At 41.8% G+C, this 21,114-nt stretch overlaps 1 protein-coding gene across 1 annotated transcript in view; it reads left to right on the top strand.

The window, feature by feature from the left end:
* The window catches only part of ST8SIA4 (ST8 alpha-N-acetyl-neuraminide alpha-2,8-sialyltransferase 4), a 198,215-nt gene that overhangs the window by 122,505 nt on the left and 54,596 nt on the right, over positions 1–21,114 (top strand). Inside the window, exon 4 of the mRNA XM_040421582.1 lies at positions 15,019–15,312. Within this exon, the coding sequence (XP_040277516.1) occupies positions 15,019–15,312 (294 nt within the window). The remainder of the gene's footprint in view (positions 1–15,018; positions 15,313–21,114) is intronic.

Genomic DNA, 21,114 nt, shown 5'->3' with positions numbered 1-21,114 from the left:
GGACAAATTCCAAAAATCTGACAGAGGTATCCCACTGCCCTCCCCACTTATTCAGGTAAAAGACCTAATTGACCTGGCCCCACCAGAACTGAAGCAGAGTACCCCTGCATCCGTCCGAAACTCTAAAACCTCGGGACTTTCCCTTTTTGGAGAAGATGGCAAAATGGTACGCAGGGAACACTTTATCTCCCTTTTTCCTGAAGCAAAACCATTTCCTTCTCTCTACTCATTTCTCCACTCCAGTTTATAAAAAAATGTTCCTTATCAAGCCCTTTTGAGACCCCTAACTTGGTTTGAAAGCCTTATTAGCTCAAAACCCACTCCAAGGAAGACAAACTGAGATTTTACAGGGAACCCCATATCTCTTCCAGGTGTGTTAGGATACAAGAAAACTGTTATAAAATCCTCACCAGATGGTATAAAACACCTGAAATCACTTGTAGATACAATGATACGGGTTCTGACGCCTGCTGGAGGTGTGGTGAGGGGGGCGGCAAGTTCTTTCATATCTGGTGGTCCTGCCCGCCAATGTATAAATGGTGGACTGAAATCTTTAAACAATGCAATCTAATTTGCAAAACCAAAACCCCGCTTTCACCTCAACTGGCCCTCTTAGGCCTCCCACACATCCACCGGCGTCACACCACTGTTTAAAAAACTGCTTTCGGCAGCACGCCTCTTAGTTCCTCGATATTGGCTATCCCCGGATCTCCCATCACTAGATCATTGAATAAACAAGGTGGATACCATTTATAGATTCGAAGATTTAGCTGCTTGGGAAAACCGCTCCCATAATAAATTCTGCGCCCTTTGGTACTTTAGCAATGACCATTGATTGTATTATGATATATTACTTATATTAGAAACATAAGTTACAACTATTATCGCTTATACAATGTGACATCTACCTTGTTAATTTAGTTACTATATTTGTAGCTACACAGTACGATATTGTATGCAACTGCATATTGTTCATTTACTTAAATCTATATGTACTACTGAATCACTTTTTCAATAAAGCATTGAAAAATAAAATAAAAAATAAAAAAAAGTTTAAGACCACTTGAAAAATGGCAAAAAATCATATTTAGCATGGCTGGATCTTAACAAGATTCCAAGTAGAGCTTCAACATGCAACAAGAAGAAATGGAAGTGAGACAAAACATTTTTTGAGCATTCAATTTAATGAAAACAACGAATAAACTGAAACAGGCAGTTTTTCAGCTGATCAAAATTTTAGGACCACACCTCCAAAAAAAACTAAACCCCCCCAAAACAGAAATCCAACTTCCAAACATGAACTCAGTAATGAGTAGCTCTGCCGTTGTTTATCACTTCCAAAATTAGTTTTGGCATGCTTGATGCAAGCGTTTCCATGAGGTGAGTGGGAACATTTCTCCAAGTGGTGAAGACTGCCGCACGAAGGCCATCTACTGTCTGGAACTGTTGTCCATTTTTGTAAATTTCCCTTGCCACCCATCCCCAAAGGTTCTCAATGGGATTTAGATCAGGGGAACATGCAGGATGGGCCAAAAAAATGAGGTTATTCTCCTGAAAGAAGTTCCTTGTCCTGCGGGCATTGTGTACTGTAGTGTTGTCCTGTTGAAAAACCCGTTACCACACAGACGAGGGCCCTCAGTCATGAGGAATGCTTTCTGCAACATCTGGACATAGCCAGCGGCCGTTTGACGCCCCTGCACTTCCTGAAGCTCCATTGTTCCACTGAAGGAAAAAGCACCCCAGACCATTATGGCGCCCCCTCCACTGTGGCGCGTAGAAAACATCTCAGGTGGGATCTGCTTGTCATGCCAGTAACGTTGGAAACCATCAGGACCATCAAGGTTACATTTTTGCTCATCAGAGAAAAAAACTTTCTTCCACCTTTGAATGTCCCATGTTTGGTGCTCTCTTGCAAAGTCCAAACGAGCAGTTCTGTGGCGTTCAAGGAGACGAGGTCTTTGAAGACGTTTTTTGTTTTTTAAGCCCTTCAATCTCAGATGCCGCCTGATGGTTATGGGGCTGCAGTCAGCACCAGTAAGGGGCTTAATTTGGGTCGAGGATCGTCCAGTGTCTTGACGGACAGCCAATTGGATCCACCGGCTCAGTGCTGATGACATTTTTTTGGGTCTTCCACTTGACTTTTTTGTTCCATAACCCTCAGGATCATTTAAGAAATTCCAAATGACTGTCTTACTGCGTCCCACCTCAGCAGCGATGGCGCGCTGTGAGAGACCCTGCTTATGCAGTTCAACAACCCAACCACATTCAAAAAGGGAGAGTTTTTTTGCCTTTGCCATCACAACGTGTGACTACCTGACAGAAAAGGACAATGAATCCACATCTTTGCACAGATTTGGCCTTTTAAAGGCATGTGGTCCTAAAATTTGGATCAGCTGAAAAACAGCCTGTTTCAGTTTAATCGTTATTTTCAATTAATTGAATGCTCAATAAATGTTTTTTCTCACTCTCATTTCTTCTTGTTGCATGTTGAAGCTCTACTTGGAACCTTGTTAAGATCCAACAATGTAAAATATGATTTTTTGCCATTTTTCAAGTGGTCTTAAACTTTTGATCAGGACTGTATATGGTCAACTTAAAGCACAAATATGTATCTGCAGACCATTGACAGCTAAATTTGTTGAGATCTATTGACAATCTAATTTTTTTTGACGGCCAGACACATATGACCTGCAGATATTGCATGTCTATAGGCAGCTTAGATTGCATTCTATCTATCCTGCAAGGAAGACAACCCATGGGCCAAGAAGGACAACATGTCATGTCTTAGAAGTCATCCATTTTGATATCCGAATAAATTCAGATTGTGGGCTCTCATGACTGTCCAGGAGACACCACTTGGTAGAGCATAATCTTACAGTGATACAGGAGACAAAAAATGAAATGTAATGGCTTTAAATACAGTGCCTTGAAACAGTATTCACCCCCTTGACTTTTTTCGTATTTTAGTGCCTCACAACCTGGAATTAACATTTTTGCATCATGTTTGAGCATTTTTGATTGAAATGTTTACAGAACATGCCCACAACTTTGAAGATGTTTTTTTTATTATTATTGTGAAGTAAACAACAAGTAGGACAAAATAACAGAAAAAGTCAATGTTTATAACTATTCACCCCCCTAATGTCAATACTTTGTAGAGCCACCTTTTGCGGCAATCACAGCTCCAAGTCGCTTTGGATAAGTCTCTATGATCTTGCCACATCTTACCACTGGGATTTTTGCCCATTCCTCCTTGCAAAACTGCTCCAACTCCTTCAAGTTGGATGGTTTGCGCTTGTGAACAGCAATCTTTAAGTCTGATCACAGATTTCTATTGGATTAACATCTGGGCTTTGACTAGGCCATTCCAACACATTTACATGTTTCCTCTTAAACCACTCAAGTGTTGCTTTAGCAGGGTTTTTGGGGTCATTGTCCTGCTGGAAGGTGAACCTCCGTCCTAGCCTCAAATCACGCAAGGAGTGGTACAGGTTTTGCTCAAGAATATCCCTGTATTTAGCACCATCTTTCCCTCAACTCTGACCAGTTTCCCAGTCCCTGCTGCTGAAACACATCCCCACAGCATGATGCTGCCACAACCATGTTTCACTACGGGGATGGTGTTCTTTGGGTGATGTGATGTATTGGGTTTGTGCCAGACATACCGTTTTCTTTGATGGCCGAAAAGTTAAATTTTAGTCTCATCAGACCACATGCCTTTTCGCAAACTCACAACGTGCCTTTTTGTTTTTAGCTGAAAGTAATGGCTTTCTTCTGGCCACTCTGCCATAAGCCCAACTCTATGGAGCGTACGGCTTATTGTCGTCCTATGTACAGATACACCAGTCTCTGCTGTGGAACTCTGCAGCTCCTCCAGGGTTACCTTAGGTCTCTGTGCTGCCTCTCTAATTAATTCCCTCCTTGCCCGGTCTGTGAGTTTTGGTGGGACGTTTCTTGTCAAGTTTGCTGTTGTGCCATGTTCTTTCCAAATCTTTCATCAAAGATTTGAATATATTTTTGTAACCTAACCCTGACTTGTACTTCTCAACAACATTGTCCCTTACTTGTTTGGAGAGTTCCTTGGTCTTCATGGCAGTGTTTGGTTAGTGATGCCTCTTGCTTAGGTGTTGCAGCCTTTGGGGCCTTTAAAAAAAAAGTTGTGTGTATGTAATGACAGATCATGTGCACACAGGTGGACATCATTTCACTAATTATGTGACTTCTGAAGGTAATTGCTTGCTCCAGAGCTTTTTATGGGCTTCCTAACAAAGGGGGTGAATACATACTCACATGCCAATTTTCTGTTTTCTATTTCTAAACAATTGTTTTATTTATATATTTTTCTCATTTCACTTCACCAACTTAGACTATTGTGTTCTGATCCATCACATACAATTCAGATTAACAAAACATTTAACTTAAGGCTGTAATGTAACAAAATACCAAAAAAAAAGTCAAGGGGGTGAATACTTTTGCAAGGCACTGTAAGTCCCTTTTTCAAACGCCACATTAGGTTTATTAAAGAGCTTGTTTGACCCCCAAACTAAAAGGAATCAAGGGTTATAATAGCTCTAACATAAAAAAGAAAGCTATGCACCTGTTTACCGATGCTCTATTCCATTGCTGAGGGTCCCAGCTGCTTCCAGTCCCTTGTGAATTGGAAGTGTGATGTCTTGTCCGTTGTCACAGGCACCGCTGCAGCAACGCATTGGTGAGGCTGAATGGTTGCAGTGGTGCACATGATGAAGGATGGATCACACTTCCAGTCCACAAGGGACTGAAACAAGGGAGAATAGTATCCTTAGCGCTGGAACGTAGCGATGGTGAACAAGTCAGTGGTTATCTTTATTTATGTTGAACACATTTTGGTTGGACAATCCCTTTAAGAAAAAAACAGATGTCCAGAACAGCTTTGCCTTTGGAGCCTTTTAAAATTTCCCATTATAAGCGTAATGCTATTTTTATTAACAGTAAAATAAAAAGAGGCACATACATAATTTAGTTTTATGAGTTTCATATTAGAGTCTTTTAACTGTACCATTTGGCTTCATTCAAGTTACTTCAAAACTATTTTTGGAAAATCTTGAAGAAATCTTGATTTTCACAGTAATAGTTCCACTTGGTGCTAGTTCACATGTGTATGTGGTTTCTGTCTGTTCCCTTTGCCTTCTGCCATAAAAAATTGGAGGGTAATGGACATCTAACTAACCAAACCCCCTGATTTTAGTGGAAACCATTTTGAACCAAAAGATTGCAAAAATGGCTCTTTTTTCAACAATAGATAAGAGAAAACCAATACATGTACCTTTCCTAAAGTTCCTAAAGTGTGAACTAAGCCTTACAGTGCTATGCGTGTGCTCCTTTAATCACCCAATATTCTTTATAATACACTAGCTGAAGGACCCGGATTAGCTTGGGTATATTAAATCTATTTCATTTAATGTTTGTGTGTCGTTAAAACATATCAACACTATCCACTATAACAGTGACATCTACAGCACCCCGCCCCTTAACACTGACCCCCCCTCAGTGGCCCATCCCTTAAAATTAGACCTCTACAGCAGTCCACCCCCTTAACTTTGACCTTTACAGCAGCTTTTCCCCTTTAACAGTGACTTTCAAAGCATACCACCCCCTTGACAGTGACCTCCATAGGGGCCCGCCCCCTTAACAGTGGCCTTTACTGGTTCGGGGGCGTGTCCTTTTGAACAGATCACTCTAAGACAGCAGCACTGTGCTGTCTGAGTGTGAGCTGCAGGGAGAAAGTCACCCTCCCTCCCACCTCTGCAGCTGACAGAAGTTGGTTTTTACCTTCATTTTTTCAATCCCTGTTGGCTGAGGAGTGGAAGGGGTATGGCCTAACCAGATCGGGGCATAGCTTAGCGGGACCTAGAAGTTGATTTTTAACTTCATTTTTTCAATCTCAGTCGGCTGAGAAGAGGGAGGGGGCGTGGCCTAACTGGATATGGAGCGTGGCCTAACTGGATCGTGGGCGTGTCCTTTTGAACAGCTCACTCTAAGACCACAGTACTGTGCTGTCTGAGTGTAAGCTGCAGGGAAAAAGTCACCCTCCCTCCCACCCTTGCAGCTGACAGAAGTAGATTTTTACTAGGGGTGCACCGAAATGAAAATTCTGGTCCGAAACTGAAACCGAAAATTCAGGATGCCCTTGACCGAAAACCGAAACCGAAACTGCCTTTTTGCCCAAATACTTTTAAAATACTTTTTTTTTAATGATTTTATTAATAATTCTTTTTCATGAATGAAATTCATCTGTAGGTGGCGCTGTTATGGAGGGGGGGATATGTGCACTGTTATGGGCATAACAGTGCACAGATCCCTTTCCCCATAACAGTGCACAGATCCCTTTCCCCTTAACAGTGCACAGATCCCTTTCCCCATAACAGTGCACAGATCCCTTTCCCCATAACAGTGCACAGATCCCTTTCCCCATAACAGTGCACAGATCCCTTTCCCCATAACAGTGCACAGATCCCCCCTCCCCATAGCAGTGCACAGATCCCCCCTCCCCATAGCAGTGCCATAGACCGATCCCACTACCCATAACAGCCCCAGCCCTGCTGCTCACAGCAGACTAATCACTCACTGCATCTTTATTTTACCTTACAATCGTGACGCTCCAGTAACAACTCTGCAGGCAGAGCGGAGGGCGGCGTAACGTCACTTACTCACGTGACGCACCTGCTCCGCCCACTTTATGAATGAAGGAGGCGGAGCAGGCGCGTCACGTGAGTAAGTGACGTTACGCCGCCCTCCGCTCTGCCTGCAGAGTTGTTACTGGAGCGTCACGATTGTAAGGTAAAATAAAGATGCAGTGACTTAAAGTAAACCGCCCGCCCGGCGCGGGTGACAAATCCCACAAATCCCAAACCCCATATTTTCTGCCGATATGTAACAATATCGGCCGAAATGGATTGGGCCCATTTTCGGCCGATATTTTCGGCCGCCGGAATTTCGGTGCACCCCTAATTTTTACCTTAATTTTTTCAATTCCCGTCGGCTCAGGAGTGGCCCAACCAGATAAAGGGCTTGGCTTAGAGGGCATGGGAAAAGGGTTTTAAGTATTTTGAGGGTGGACACATTGTGGCAGGGGGCGTGTTTGGGCTCCTTCTTGCAAGAGTGATGCCCCTCTGGGCACCTTACTGGCTCATTTTCATACCAAATAAACTGGATTTTCTGAGATTAAACACATCTATTGCTGGAACAAAGGGACATCTTAAAATAAGGTACTAAGTGCTATTAGGCCATGGCTTTACTTCAATAGCTATTATCCTGGTGACACATTTCCTTTAAAGCTCTCCTACAGCAGTGAAGATAAATGGCTGGGTTCTTATGGAAACCGAATAAAACTGTGTATGTGGAGACTAAGGGCCTGCGAGCTTCTTTTGGCTGATAAGGGTCATGTGACCAAGCTTCTATTGGCTAATGCATTTTTTGGGAATATCTCAGGAACGGTACGTCCTAGAGAGCTGAGACCTGGTCTAAAACCTTCCCGGACACCTGATTTTGTGATTCTAAATGCGACGGTGCGGATTCCTTTAGCGGACATACACACACACATATATTCAGCTTTATATATTAGATGGAGTCACGTACATGGATTCTTTCAAATCTCACTAAATAGCTTATGTTTGTCTATTATGAAACATATCATGCCATTTGCATGTTCCATGCATTTTAATTAGTAGCAAGGTTATGCATTTTGTAACACACTGTAAATTATCAATTAACGGTAGCACATAAACGGCTCGATTCAATCTGTTTTAACTGCTTTTTTATGTTTCATTTATTGCGTTCAAATTTTATTACTCAATTAAGTTAAAAGTTACAAAATGTTACAAGTTTGAAATATTGTGGCAACTAAAAGTCAGACCAATAGATTACCTGTTCTAATATGTAAACCTTCTTAAGGGAATGGGATTATTAGTCTACAGACCATAAGGTTCAGTATTGGATGGACATGCATTAGATACTAATGAAATAAAGACAATTAGGTTAATAAAAAGGCACTGATGTGATCATGTATGCCCATAAATGATCTATATATCCTATTATATAGTGTCCATTATTTGTGAGGGGAAGGGGGGAGCGATTTAGAAATCTAATTCACTTTGCATTGGGTCTCTTCACCTTCATAAGGTGACCTCCTTTAGGGCTCTTTCACACTTGCGTTCTTGTCTTCCGGCATAGAGTTCCGTCGTCGGGGCTCTATGCCGGAAGAATCCTGATCAGGATTATCCTAATGCATTCTGAATGGAGAGAAATCCGTTCAGGATGCATCAGGATGTCTTCAGTTCCGGAACGGAACGTTTTTTGGCCGGAGAAAATACCGCAGCATGCTGCGCTTTTTGCTCCGGCCAAAAATCCGGAACACTTGCCGCAAGGCCGGATCCGGAATTAATGCCCATTGAAAGGCATTGATCCGGATCCGGCCTTAAGCTAAACGTCGTTTCGGCGCATTGCCGGAGCCGACATTTAGCTTTTTCTGAATGGTTTCCATGGCTGCCAAGACGCTAAAGTCCTGGCAGCCATGGTAAAGTGTAGCGGGGAGCGGGGAGCAGTATACTTACCGTCCGTGCGGCTCCCCGGGCGTTCCAGAGTGACGTCAGGGCGCCCCAAGCGCATGGATCACGTGATCACATGGATCACGTCATCCATGCGCATGGGGCGCTCTGACGTCATTCTGGAGCGCCCCGGGAGCCGCACGGACTGTAAGTATACCGCTCCCCCGCTCCCCGCTCCTACTATGGCAACCAGGACTTTAATAGCGTCCTGGGTGCCATAGTAACACTGAACGCATTTGGAAGACGGTTCCGTCTTCAAATGCTTTCAGTACACTTGCGTTTTTCCGGATCCGGCATGTAATTCCGGCAAGTGGAGTACACGCCGGATCCGGACAACGCAAGTGTGAAAGAGGCCTAACAAATTCAAGACCGGGACATTTACCCTCATTCCTAACTAGATACATTTTTGTTTTTTAAGTATGTATCTGTCAAATACATAACTTTTTTCTCCATTCTGTTGTGTACATAATTTTTGCACCTTTTTAGGGGATACATGGTTAAAAGTGTAAGCGTGATCACGCCTGGTCCTGTCAATCAAAGTGAAGAGGGTGCGGCAGTTGTAGAGGGAATAGAGCATCTAGGTGTAACGGCAACACTCCCAGAGGCTAATTTGCATATACACCTCCGGACCGCCTAACGCAGATTCGCGTTCCGGAGGTGGCAGCCCTGCGCAGAGTCACGCATATACGCGTCATCTCGCGCGAGCCGAGACTTCCTGTGAACGCGCGCACACAGGCGCGCGCGCTCACAGGAACGGAAGGTAAGAGAGATGTGTTTGAACGATCGCCGCTGGCAGGCTGGAGATGTGTTTTTTTTAACCCCTAACAGGTATATTAGACGCTGTTTTGATAACAGCGTCTAATATACCTGCTACCTGGTCCTCTGGTGGTCCCCTTTGTTTGGATCGACCACCAGAGGACACAGGTAGCTCAGTAAAGTAGCACCAAGCACCACTACACTACACTACACCCCCCCCCCGTCACTTATTAACCCCTTATTAGCCCCTGATCACCCCTGATCACCCCATATAGACTTCCTGATCACCCCCCTGTCATTGATTACACCCCTGTCATTGATCAACCCCCTGTAAAGCTCCATTCAGATGTCCGCATGATTTTTACGGATCCACTGATAGATGGATCGGATACGCAAAACGCATACGGACGTCTGAATGAAGCCTTACAGGGGCGTGATCAATGACTGTGGTTATCACCCCATATAGACTCCCTGATCACCCCCCTGTCATTGATTACACCCCTGTCATTGATCAACCCCCTGTAAAGCTCCATTCAGATGTCCGCATGATTTTTACGGATCCACTGATAGATGGATCGGATACGCAAAACGCATACGGACGTCTGAATGAAGCCTTACAGGGGCGTAATCAATGACTGTGGTTATCACCCCATATAGACTCCCTGATCACCCCCCTGTCATTGATTACACCCCTGTCATTGATCAACCGCCTGTAAAGCTCCATTCAGATGTCCGCATGATTTTTACGGATCCACTGATACATGGATCGGATCCGCAAAACGCATACGGACGTCTGAATGAAGCTTTACAGGGGCGTGATCAATGACTGTGGTTATCACCCCATATAGACTCCCTGATCACCCCCCTGTCATTGATTACACCCCTGTCATTGATCAACCCCCTGTAAAGCTCCATTCAGATGTCCGCATGATTTTTACGGATCCACTGAGAGATGGATCGGATCCGCAAAACGCATACGGACGTCTAAATGAAGCCTTACAGGGGCGTGATCAATGACTGTGGTTATCACCCCATATAGACTCCCTGATCACCCCCCTGTCATTGATTACACCCCTGTCATTGATCAACCCCCTGTAAAGCTCCATTCAGATGTCCGCATGATTTTTACGGATCCACTGATAGATGGATCGGATCCGCAAAACGCATACGGACGTCTGAATGAAGCCTTACAGGGGCGTGATCAATGACTGTGGTTATCACCCCATATAGACTCCCTGATCACCCCCCTGTCATTGATTACACCCCTGTCATTGATCAACCCCCTGTAAAGCTCCATTCAGATGTCCGCATGATTTTTACGGATCCACTGATAGATGGATCGGATCCGCAAAAACGTATACGGACGTCTGAATGAAGCCTTACAGGGGCGTGATCAATGACTGTGGTGATCACCCCATATAGACTCCCTGATCACCCCCCTGTCATTGATTACACCCCTGTCATTGATCAACCCCCTGTAAAGCTCCATTCAGATGTCCGCATGATTTTTACGGATCCACTGATAGATGGATCGGATCCGCAAAACGCATACGGACGTCTGAATGAAGCCTTACAGGGGCGTGATCAATGACTGTGGTTATCACCCCATATAGACTCCCTGATCACCCCCCTGTCATTGATTACACCCCTGTCATTGATCAACCCCCTGTAAAGCTCCATTCAGATGTCCGCATGATTTTTACGGATCCACTGATAGATGGATCGGATCCGCAAAAACGTATACGGACATCTGAATGAAGCCTTACAGGGGCGTGATCAATGACTGTGGTGATCACCCCATATAGACTCCCTGATCACCCCCCTGTCATTGATTACACCCCTGTCATTGATCAACCCCCTGTAAAGCTCCATTCAGATGTCCGCATGATTTTTACGGATCCACTGATAGATGGATCGGATCCGCAAAACGCATACGGACGTCTGAATGAAGCCTTACAGGGGCGTGACCAATGACTGTGGTTATCACCCCATATAGACTCCCTGATCACCCCCCTGTCATTGATCACCACCCCTGTCAATGATCACTCCCCCTGTCATTGATCACCCCCCTGTCATTGATCACCCTCTGTAAGGCTCCATTCAGACATTTTTTTGGCCCAAGTTAGCGGAATTATTATTTTTTTTTCTTACAAAGTCTCATATTCCACTAACTTGTGTCAAAAAATAAAATCTCACATGAACTCACCATACCCCTCACGGAATCCAAATGCGTAAAATTTTTTAGACATTTATATTCCAGACTTCTTCTCACGCTTTAGGGCCCCTAGAATGCCAGGGCAGTATAAATACCCCACATGTGACCCCATTTCGGAAAGAAGACACCCCAGGTATTCCGTGAGGGGCATATTGAGTCCATGAAAGATTGAAATTTTTGTCCCAAGTTAGCGGAACGGGAGACTTTGTGAGAAAAAAATAAAAAATATCAATTTCCGCTAACTTGAGCCAAAAAAAATAAATTTCTATGAACTCGCCATGCCCCTCATTGAATACATTGGGGTGTCTTCTTTCCAAAATGGGGTCACATGTGGGGTATTTATACTGCCCTGGCATTCTAGGGGCCCCAAAGCGTGAGAAGAAGTCTGGTATCCAAATGTCTAAAAATGCCCTCCTAAAAGGAATTTGGGCACCTTTGCGCATCTAGGCTGCAAAAAAGTGTCACACATCTGGTATCGCCGTACTCAGGAGAAGTTGGGGAATGTGTTTTGGGGTGTCATTTTACATATACCCATGCTGGGTGAGAGAAATATCTTGGTCAAATGCCAACTTTGTATAAAAAAATGGGAAAAGTTGTCTTTTGCCAAGATATTTCTCTCACCCAGCATGGGTATATGTAAAATGACACCCCAAAACACATTCCCCAACTTCTCCTGAATACGGCGATACCACATGTGTGACACTTTTTTGCAGCCTAGGTGGGCAAAGGGGCCCATATTCCAAAGAGCACCTTTAGGATTTCACAGGTCATTTACCTACTTACCACACATTAGGGCCCCTGGAAAATGCCAGGGCAGTATAACTACCCCACAAGTGACCCCATTTTGGAAAGAAGACACCCCAAGGTATTCCGTGAGGGGCATGGCGAGTTCCTAGAATTTTTTATTTTTTGTCACAAGTTAGTGGAAAATGATGATTTATTTTTATTTTATTTTTTTCATACAAAGTCTCATATTCCACTAACTTGTGACAAAAAATAAAAACTTCCATGAACTCACTATGCCCATCAGCGAATACCTTGGGGTCTCTTCTTTCCAAAATGGGGTCACTTGTGGGGTAGTTATACTGCCCTGGCATTCTAGGGGCCCAAATGTGTGGTAAGGAGTTTGAAATCAAATTCTGTAAAAAATGACCAGTGAAATCCGAAAGGTGCTCTTTGGAATATGGGCCCCTTTGCCCACCTAGGCTGCAAAAAAGTGTCACACATCTGGTATCTCCGTACTCAGGAGAAGTTGGGGAATGTGTTTTGGGGTGTCATTTTATATATACCCATGCTGGGTGAGAGAAATATCTTGGCAAAAGACAACTTTTCCCATTTTTTTATACAAAGTTGGCATTTGACCAAGATATTTATCTCACCCAGCATGGGTATATGTAAAAAGACACCCCAAAACACATTCCTCAACTTCTCCTGAATACGGAGATACCAGATGTGTGACACTTTTTTGCAGCCTAGGTGGGCAAAGGGGCCCATATTCCAAAGAGCACCTTTCGGATTTCACTGGTCAGTTTTTACAGAATTTGATTTCAAACTCCTTACCACACATTTGGGCCCCTAGAATGCCAGGGCAGTATAACTACCCCACAAGTGACCCCATTTTGGAAAGAAGAGACCCCAAGGTATTTGCTGATGGGCATAGTGAGTTCATAGAACTTTTTATTTTTTGTCACAAGTTAGTGGAATATGAGACTTTGTATGAAAAAAAAAAAATTAAAAAAAAATCATTTTCCACTAACTTGTGACAAAAAATAAAAAATTCGAGGAACTCGCCATGCCCCTCACGGAATACCTTGGGGTGTCTTCTTTCCAAAATGGGGTCACTTGTGGGGTAGTTATACTGCCCTGGCATTCTAGGGGCCCAAATGTGTGGTAAGGAGTTTGAAATCGAATTCTGTAAAAAATGACCAGTGAAATCCGAAAGGTGCTCTTTGGAATGTGGGCCCCTTTGCCCACCTAGGCTGCAAAAAAAGTGTCACACATCTGGTATCTCTGTATTCAGGAGAAGTTGAGGAATGTGTTTTGGGGTGTCTTTTTACATATACCCATGCTGGGTGAGATAAATATCTTGGTCAAATGCCAACTTTGTATAAAAAAATGGGAAAAGTTGTCTTTTGCCAAGATATTTCTCTCACCCAGCATGGGTATATGTAAAATGACACCCCAAAACACATTCCCCAACTTCTCCTGAGTACGGAGATACCAGATGTGTGACACTTTTTTGCAGCCTAGGTGGGCAAAGGGGCCCATATTCCAAAGAGCACCTTTCGGATTTCACAGGTCATTTTTTACAGAATTTGATTTCAAACTCCTTACCACACATTTGGGCCCCTAGAATGCCAGGGCAGTATAACTACCCCACAAGTGACCCCATTTTGGAAAAAAGACACCCCAAGATATTTCGTGATGGGCATAGTGAGTTCATAGAACTTTTTATTTTTTGTCACAAGTTAGTGGAATATGAGACTTTGTAAGAAAAAAAAAAATATATAAAAAAATCATCATTTTCCGCTAACTTGTGACAAAAAATAAAAAGTTCTATGAACTCACTATGCCCATCAGCGAATACCTTAGGGTGTGTACTTTCCGAAATTGGGTCATTTGTGGGGTGTTTGTACTGTCTGGGCATTGTAGAACCTCAGGAAACATGACAGGTGCTCAGAAAGTCAGAGCTGCTTCAAAAAGCGGAAATTCACATTTTTGTACCATAGTTTGTAAACGCTATAACTTTTACCCAAACCATTTTTTTTTTACCCAAACATTTTTTTTTTATCAAAGACATGTAGAACAATAAATTTAGAGCAAAATTTATATATGGATCTCGTTTTTTTTTGCAAAATTTTACAACTGAAAGTGAAAAATGTCATTTTTTTGCAAAAAAATCGTTTTAAATTTCGATTAATAACAAAAAAAGTAAAAATGTCAGCAGCATTGAAATACCACCAAATGAAAGCTCTATTAGTGAGAAGAAAAGGAGGTAAAATTCATTTGGGTCGTAAGTTGCATGACCGAGCAATAAACGGTGAAAGTAGTGTAGGTCAGAAGTGTAAAAAGTGGCCTGGTCTTTCAGGGTTTTTAAGCACTGGGGGCTGAGGTGGTTAAAAACCTTATTTTTCTCAGCAATGGGGACACATATGAACATGGAACCAACACAGAGGCCTTCAGCTACTAAGTGCCCATGTAACAGGTCAGCCAGTTTCATAGGTACAAATCTGCTGATAGATGCCCTTCAAGACCCACCCCTTTGGATAGGCCCCACCCACCTCACTGATTCCCCAGGCCAAAATGGAACTGGCACCGAAGGGACCAACATTTTAGATTTTAGGTGCTAATACAGTCAAGCGGACAACATGTTTATGTATGAAATGACTTACTGCTGACAAAAGTGTTTTTTGTACAATGTCGTGTTCATTCTTGTTTTCATTCTTGTTTTCATTCATATAGGTGCAATTTAGCTCCTGTAGTCGAATTTGCTGCCGATGTTGGAACCAAATCAGACTTCATAACCATGAACCCATCAGTGGTACAGAGAGCATTCGGGGGATTTCGCAATGAAAGCGACCGGGCAAAATTTGTTCATAGACTTTCCATGCTTAATGACAGCGTCCTTTGGATACCAGCTTTCATGGTGAAAGGTGGAGAGAAGCATGTGGAATGGGTTAATGCTTTAATTCTTAAAAACAAACTCAGAGTACGAACTGCCTATCCATCGCTAAGGCTCATTCACGCTGTCAGAGGGTAAGTACTTGAAAATGACTAGTTTCAATTGTTACAGTTGATTTCTCAAGTAACTTTTTATCTAAAAGAATGATTTATGGGAAGGCTTGAAAAGGAATATATAATTTGACTGGTGGCGTGTTCATTTTGTAGAGTAACTTTACAATTGAGAATAATGCTATGTAGTGATTTATGGTGAAAGCATGAACCCATGCTATAAAGAAATATTATACCACGCATTAGTGTTTAACCTTTTGTCATGGTTGCAGCTTTGTGGAGAAAGATGACCATAATGTGAAAGATTTAAATATATTAAGTTGTGTTTCAACAAAGGATGGATAATTATTCTCTGCGTTACTTCACAGCGGGCAAAATGGAACAGCTATTCATATTATCTCGCTGAAATGAGAATGACTATAAAAGTTAGGAGAGGCTGAATATGGAATAGATCACATGCTGTATATACATTGTTTCATTCTCATGTGTCCTTATGCGTCCTTCATATTTAACATTTTTTCTCATAGTTTTCATATCTCCAGCTTCCTTCACCACCATATTGTTCCCTAGGTGCATGATTTATTATACCTATAAAGTACAAACCTGTAGCTTTGCACTGCTAGTCTAAAACAATGGAACATTGAAATATGAGCGCCAGTGGTAGACTAGGACAGCACTGCTTATGTTTTAGGTTCCAGCCATGTTTGGTAGACTTTGCGGGCCCTGAAGTAGTCTTAAAGAGTATCCAAACAAATTTTACCACTGTCTATAGAATAGTTGTGCATAAAATGTTATAAGATGCATTCTGGGTCATTAAAAAATTGGCCCACCACTAGGAATTGTGATAAAATAACAAAAGAGGCTATACTCACCAGTTTATTCCCTTGCTGCTTCCAGCACTATGCGCCGGTCCTCTCCGATGGTCTATGGTTACTTGGCTATAGCACTTAGGTGCCCTATACTCCACATGACCACTGCAGTCAATTATTGGTCTCAGCGGTCTTGTACCATTAAACAGGTTAGGACAGTGCTAAAGACCGCCCATTAGTGCCGGTGACGTATGTGGGAACACTGCTAGGTGGAAGCCTCTGCTTGGCAGTGTAAAAGTACTGTATAAACAAACAGCCCTTGCCCTGTGCGATGCAGTGCAGGGCAAGGGGGAGCATTGGAGCATAAAATGCTCCAATTCTCCATTCATAGGGGCTGGAGGGGTGAAGAAGGGGTTATGTTTGTGTTCAGCTCTGAACCTGGGCAACCCTTTTAAGTTCCTACTACTAGAGACTTAAAGGCAATGGACACCTTTGGGGGCAATTTTTTTTATTATTGCATTCTACTGACAATTTTCCAACTGGCATTTATTAAAAATTTTCAACAGTTCATTTACATCTTTCAGTTTCACTGTATCGGCAGACTGTTGCTTCTCCTTCTTAATGAAAACTGTCAGAGAGCTGCACTGATGGCCTGATCTGCAACACTTCCTAGCTCTCTTACAGCTCATAAACACTCATTCAAGCTCAAAACTCTTATCAGTTTGATCATAATTTAGATTAAATGAGTGTTTATGAGCTGTCAGTAGTGAAGAGATAAGGGCTATAGATCGAGCTGTTGACCAGATGTCTGACGAGTTTCACAGAGAAACAGAAGCAACAGTCTGCAGATGCAGTGGAACTGAAAGCTATTGAAGGCAAACTGCTGAAAATTACATCATAGCACATTAGTAGATACAGAAGTTCTGTGCTGTATTATTACATCATGGTGGACTCAGGAGCTGGGTGCCCATAAAATCGCTTGTGTGTGTCATCCACCTTGCACTCAGCTCTCAGTGCCAGGCTCGGCAGTTTACCCCCTTAGATGACACTGTCAATAGCAACTGTAGCATCTGAGCAGTTAGAGGGAGGTAGCTCCCTGTCTCCTCTGATCGGTACCCCGCGAACAGAATCATGGGGTGACAAGTACTTGTCATAGTAAGCTTGCCATGTCCAGACTACTGCGATGACTGATGCCTACACTGCATATATAAATATACATACAACATACATTCATAAATACAACTGGAAAAATGATTTTTAGTTCAAGATAAGTAGAATTCAAGAATAAAAATGTGCCCCTAAAGGTGTCCATAGCCTTTAATTTACTGTATATTCATAATTTTTTTAAAATAGTTTAATAAGTCCACAATACTCGTATTCAAACCATGCGTTATATAGTACCAATGCTTGAGTGCACCTCTTTTTTTAATAATAATATCACTTAGTTTTCCAAGGGGATTCATAGACAATGATATAGGATGTGCCAAGCATCCCATGATGTATATCATTCAACTTATTTTTATTAATTAAAGGCTATGGACAACTTTGTGAGACATTTTATTTATTTTGGGCTAAAAATCATGTTCAAGTAATGACTTGCATTGTTATGTAATAGCAGTAATGTCAAGTGACTTAGATAATCGCTACTTTTTTATTAGTACCACTTACTTATCTAGCCTTTTGTTTCTATTTCCCAACTTTTTTGAGCCGCGTTGCTGCCATCCAGTTCTAAATGAGTAAAAAAATTTCATGAAATGGTAAAATGTCTCGCTTTCAATGTGTGATATGTGTGAAAAAAACATGGGTCTATGAGATTTACAAATTATTGCATTCTGTTTTAATTTACATTTTTTACAGCGTCCCAACTTTTCTGGAATTGGGGTTGTAGTTACTGTGCTAAAACAGAGACGTGTATGTCAGACATTTATGTGAGATAGGAGGGGTACGTTACTGCTTTAATGTTATCTCTCCTTCTGCATTCTCATGCCTTTTCTTTGATAACACTAACCGAAAACGATATCGTGCAGGATCAGTCATGAGTTATGTTGCAGATATTTATTCAGTTCTTGATTACTGTCTCTGAAGTGTTTTTACAGGGATGTGAAAAAGCCTATAGTCAAGCACATAAAAATACATGCACATTTTTTTATAGATATATATATATATATATATTTACTGAACTGTATTTGCAGTACTATAAAAATTACTATATTATTAAAAATATTAGGCTAAAAGCAAAAGAAATGAGAAAAGAATATGGTAAAAATATGTTAGTCTGTAGTTACAAAGCCATTTCTAAGGCTTCAGGACTCGAGTCTATATGGAGCTAATAAAGGCTCTTAACAAAGCCTCTAAGACAGGTGTGAACATAGACCTAAGAGAGAAAAAATGGATTGCGCTGCAGGAGAGTATGCTAAAATAATAAAGTCAAATGTATCTTTTTCTTTCTTGTGTAAATCTTCGGTCAAATGGGGTCATCCATATACATCAAACATAACTGCGGTGTAGAAATCTAGAAAAATAGAAACCGCACAATGGTGTAGTACTTCTAGAAAGGAGTATCACCTGGCCGCAGGTTATACTTACAAAACTCAGATGGTAATAAGCGTAGAAAACTAGCTCAGCACTTTCATCCACCCAGGAGCTGCACACCTCAGATGCTGACCCGGGTCGGGCACTTTGTACTTGTTTTAAATTGCTCCCAAATCTGCTGTTTTTGTGAGTATAATAAATCCTTTTTATCCAACCTTGCTGTACGTACTTCACCATTGGTTGATATCCTTCTTCCGAGACCCTGAAGAGTGCAAATTTGGTAACATCTTGCTGATTTGAGATCCAGCTTGTGCCTGTGCAAGTTTTCTCACAAGCGGTTCGGATCCTGTTCGTTTGTGCGGCTTACTGAACGGCATCTGAGGTGTGCAGCTCCTGGGTGGATGAAAGTGCTGAGCTGGTTTTCTACGCTTATTACCATCTGAGTTTTGTAAGTATAACCTGCGGCCAGGTGATACTCCTTTCTAGAAGTACTACACCATTGTGCGGTTTCTATTTTTCCAGATTTCTACACCACAGTTATGTTTGATGTATATGGATGACCCCATTTGACCGAAGATTTACACAAGAAAGAAAAAGATACATTTGACTTTATTATTTTAGCATACTCTCCTGCAGCGCAATCCATTTTTTCTATTTTATTGTGTGGACTTTTTGCTCACTTGTGTCCAGGATTTTGCAGCGCTAGAGGGTTAAATATCTGAACAGAAATTGTACCTTATATTCCTGTATAGACCTAAGAGAACCTATCACCACAAAATGCAGTGCATTATGCTGGCAGCAGGTTATAAACCAGAAAGAGCAGAGCAGGTAGTTTTGTCGAAAAAGATTCATCAAATTTTGTAACTTATACATTTAAAGGGAGTCTGTTTCTAAGTTAGCATAACACCATGTGTGGTAGGTACTCCAAAACATGACTTTACCTTTCTTGTGAAAATTCAGCCCTCCAATCCTGAGAAATACTTTTTTTTTCTATACAAATAAGGTTTTCAGTGCAACATTGGCAGGGCCACTCCGTTTAGCGCACCAATGCTCCGCCTCCCCCTCTTATTTAATTGACAGTCCCTGAAATTTCAGACTCCATAGCATTGATACAGGTAAAGCTACATGAACCAAATGGAGCAGTCCTGCCCATGGTGCACCAAAAAACCTTACTTGCATAGAAAAAAAAAATTCTTACGATTGGAGGACTGGATTCTACAAGAAAGGTATGCTTATGTTTCAGGGCTTTTACCCCACATAGGAGTGTGCCTTCTTTGGAACTGATTTTGGAGGTGAAAGACTCCCTTTAAGGGCTCATTCACATGACCGTCTAAATGAGTCTGCTTCCGTTACGCAATTTTGCGGAACGTATGCGGACCCATTCATTTCAATAGGGCCGCAAATAGAGCATGTCCTATTCTTGTCCACAATTGCGAAAAAGAATAGCCATTTTCTATGATAACGCCGGCCATGTGCTGTTTGCAAATTGTGGAACGCGGATCCACAAAACACTACGGTGGTGTGAATGTAGCCTGCCATTTCCTTCCGTAAGGGGGGAAAAGTCGCAGATTGTGGCACAAATTACCTTTGCACCGCAATGTGCGCCAGAAATATGCCTATTATAGCCACTCTGTGGTTCTTTCACTGCATATGAAGCACAATACAAATGTTGTTCTTCCTCCTCTCTGATTGGGGCAGTGAACTGTGTTCAGATTTGAATTTAATATTTGCTTCAGTGCATTCTTGGCCACTACTCATCTGTGTCTCTGCCAGCTGCTCTTTCTGGTGCTGTAATACAGTACAAGTCATCAGGGGAGTACTTAGCATTACTACTGAACTTTAGCTACAGCAACACTGAAATGCATACATTCCTTCGCTTCTTCATGCAGAGAACTTGGTATATTTTCTCTGATAAGTGTTTATTTGACTTTCTCAATTATTAACTGTTCAGCTTTCCAAGCGGAACAAGGTAGATCAGCTTAAGACAAAACTAGTGAAATGCAGAAGTCTTAAAGGGGAAGTGTGCAGTTATAAAAGTCCATTCTCATTTAATAGGTGTCTTCCAGTTGTTAACCCCTTAAGGACCGGATCCTTTTTCACCTTAAGGACCAGATTTTTGGAAATCTTACAAGTGTCACTTTATGTGGTGATAACTTTAAAACGCTTTTACATATCCAAGCCATTCTGAGACTGTTTTCTCGTGACATATTGTACTTCATGACAGCGGTAAATTTGAATCAAAATATTTTATTTTTATTTATAAAAAAAATACCAAATTTAGGTCATGTAATATTTTTATAGAGCAGGTCGTTAGTAATGTTTCAATACCTAATATGTATACTTTTTTATTTATTTAAGTTTTACACAATAATATCTTTTTTGAAATAAACCAAAAAATCATGTTTTAGTGTCTCCATAGTCTGAAAGCCATAGTTTTTTTTTATTTTTTTGGGATGAGATGATAGTTTGATTGGCACTATTTTGG

Source organism: Bufo bufo, chromosome 2, assembly GCF_905171765.1.
Source record: "Bufo bufo chromosome 2, aBufBuf1.1, whole genome shotgun sequence".
Classification (NCBI taxonomy): domain Eukaryota; kingdom Metazoa; phylum Chordata; class Amphibia; order Anura; family Bufonidae; genus Bufo; species Bufo bufo.
This window is presented reverse-complemented; position numbering and strand designations above follow the sequence as displayed.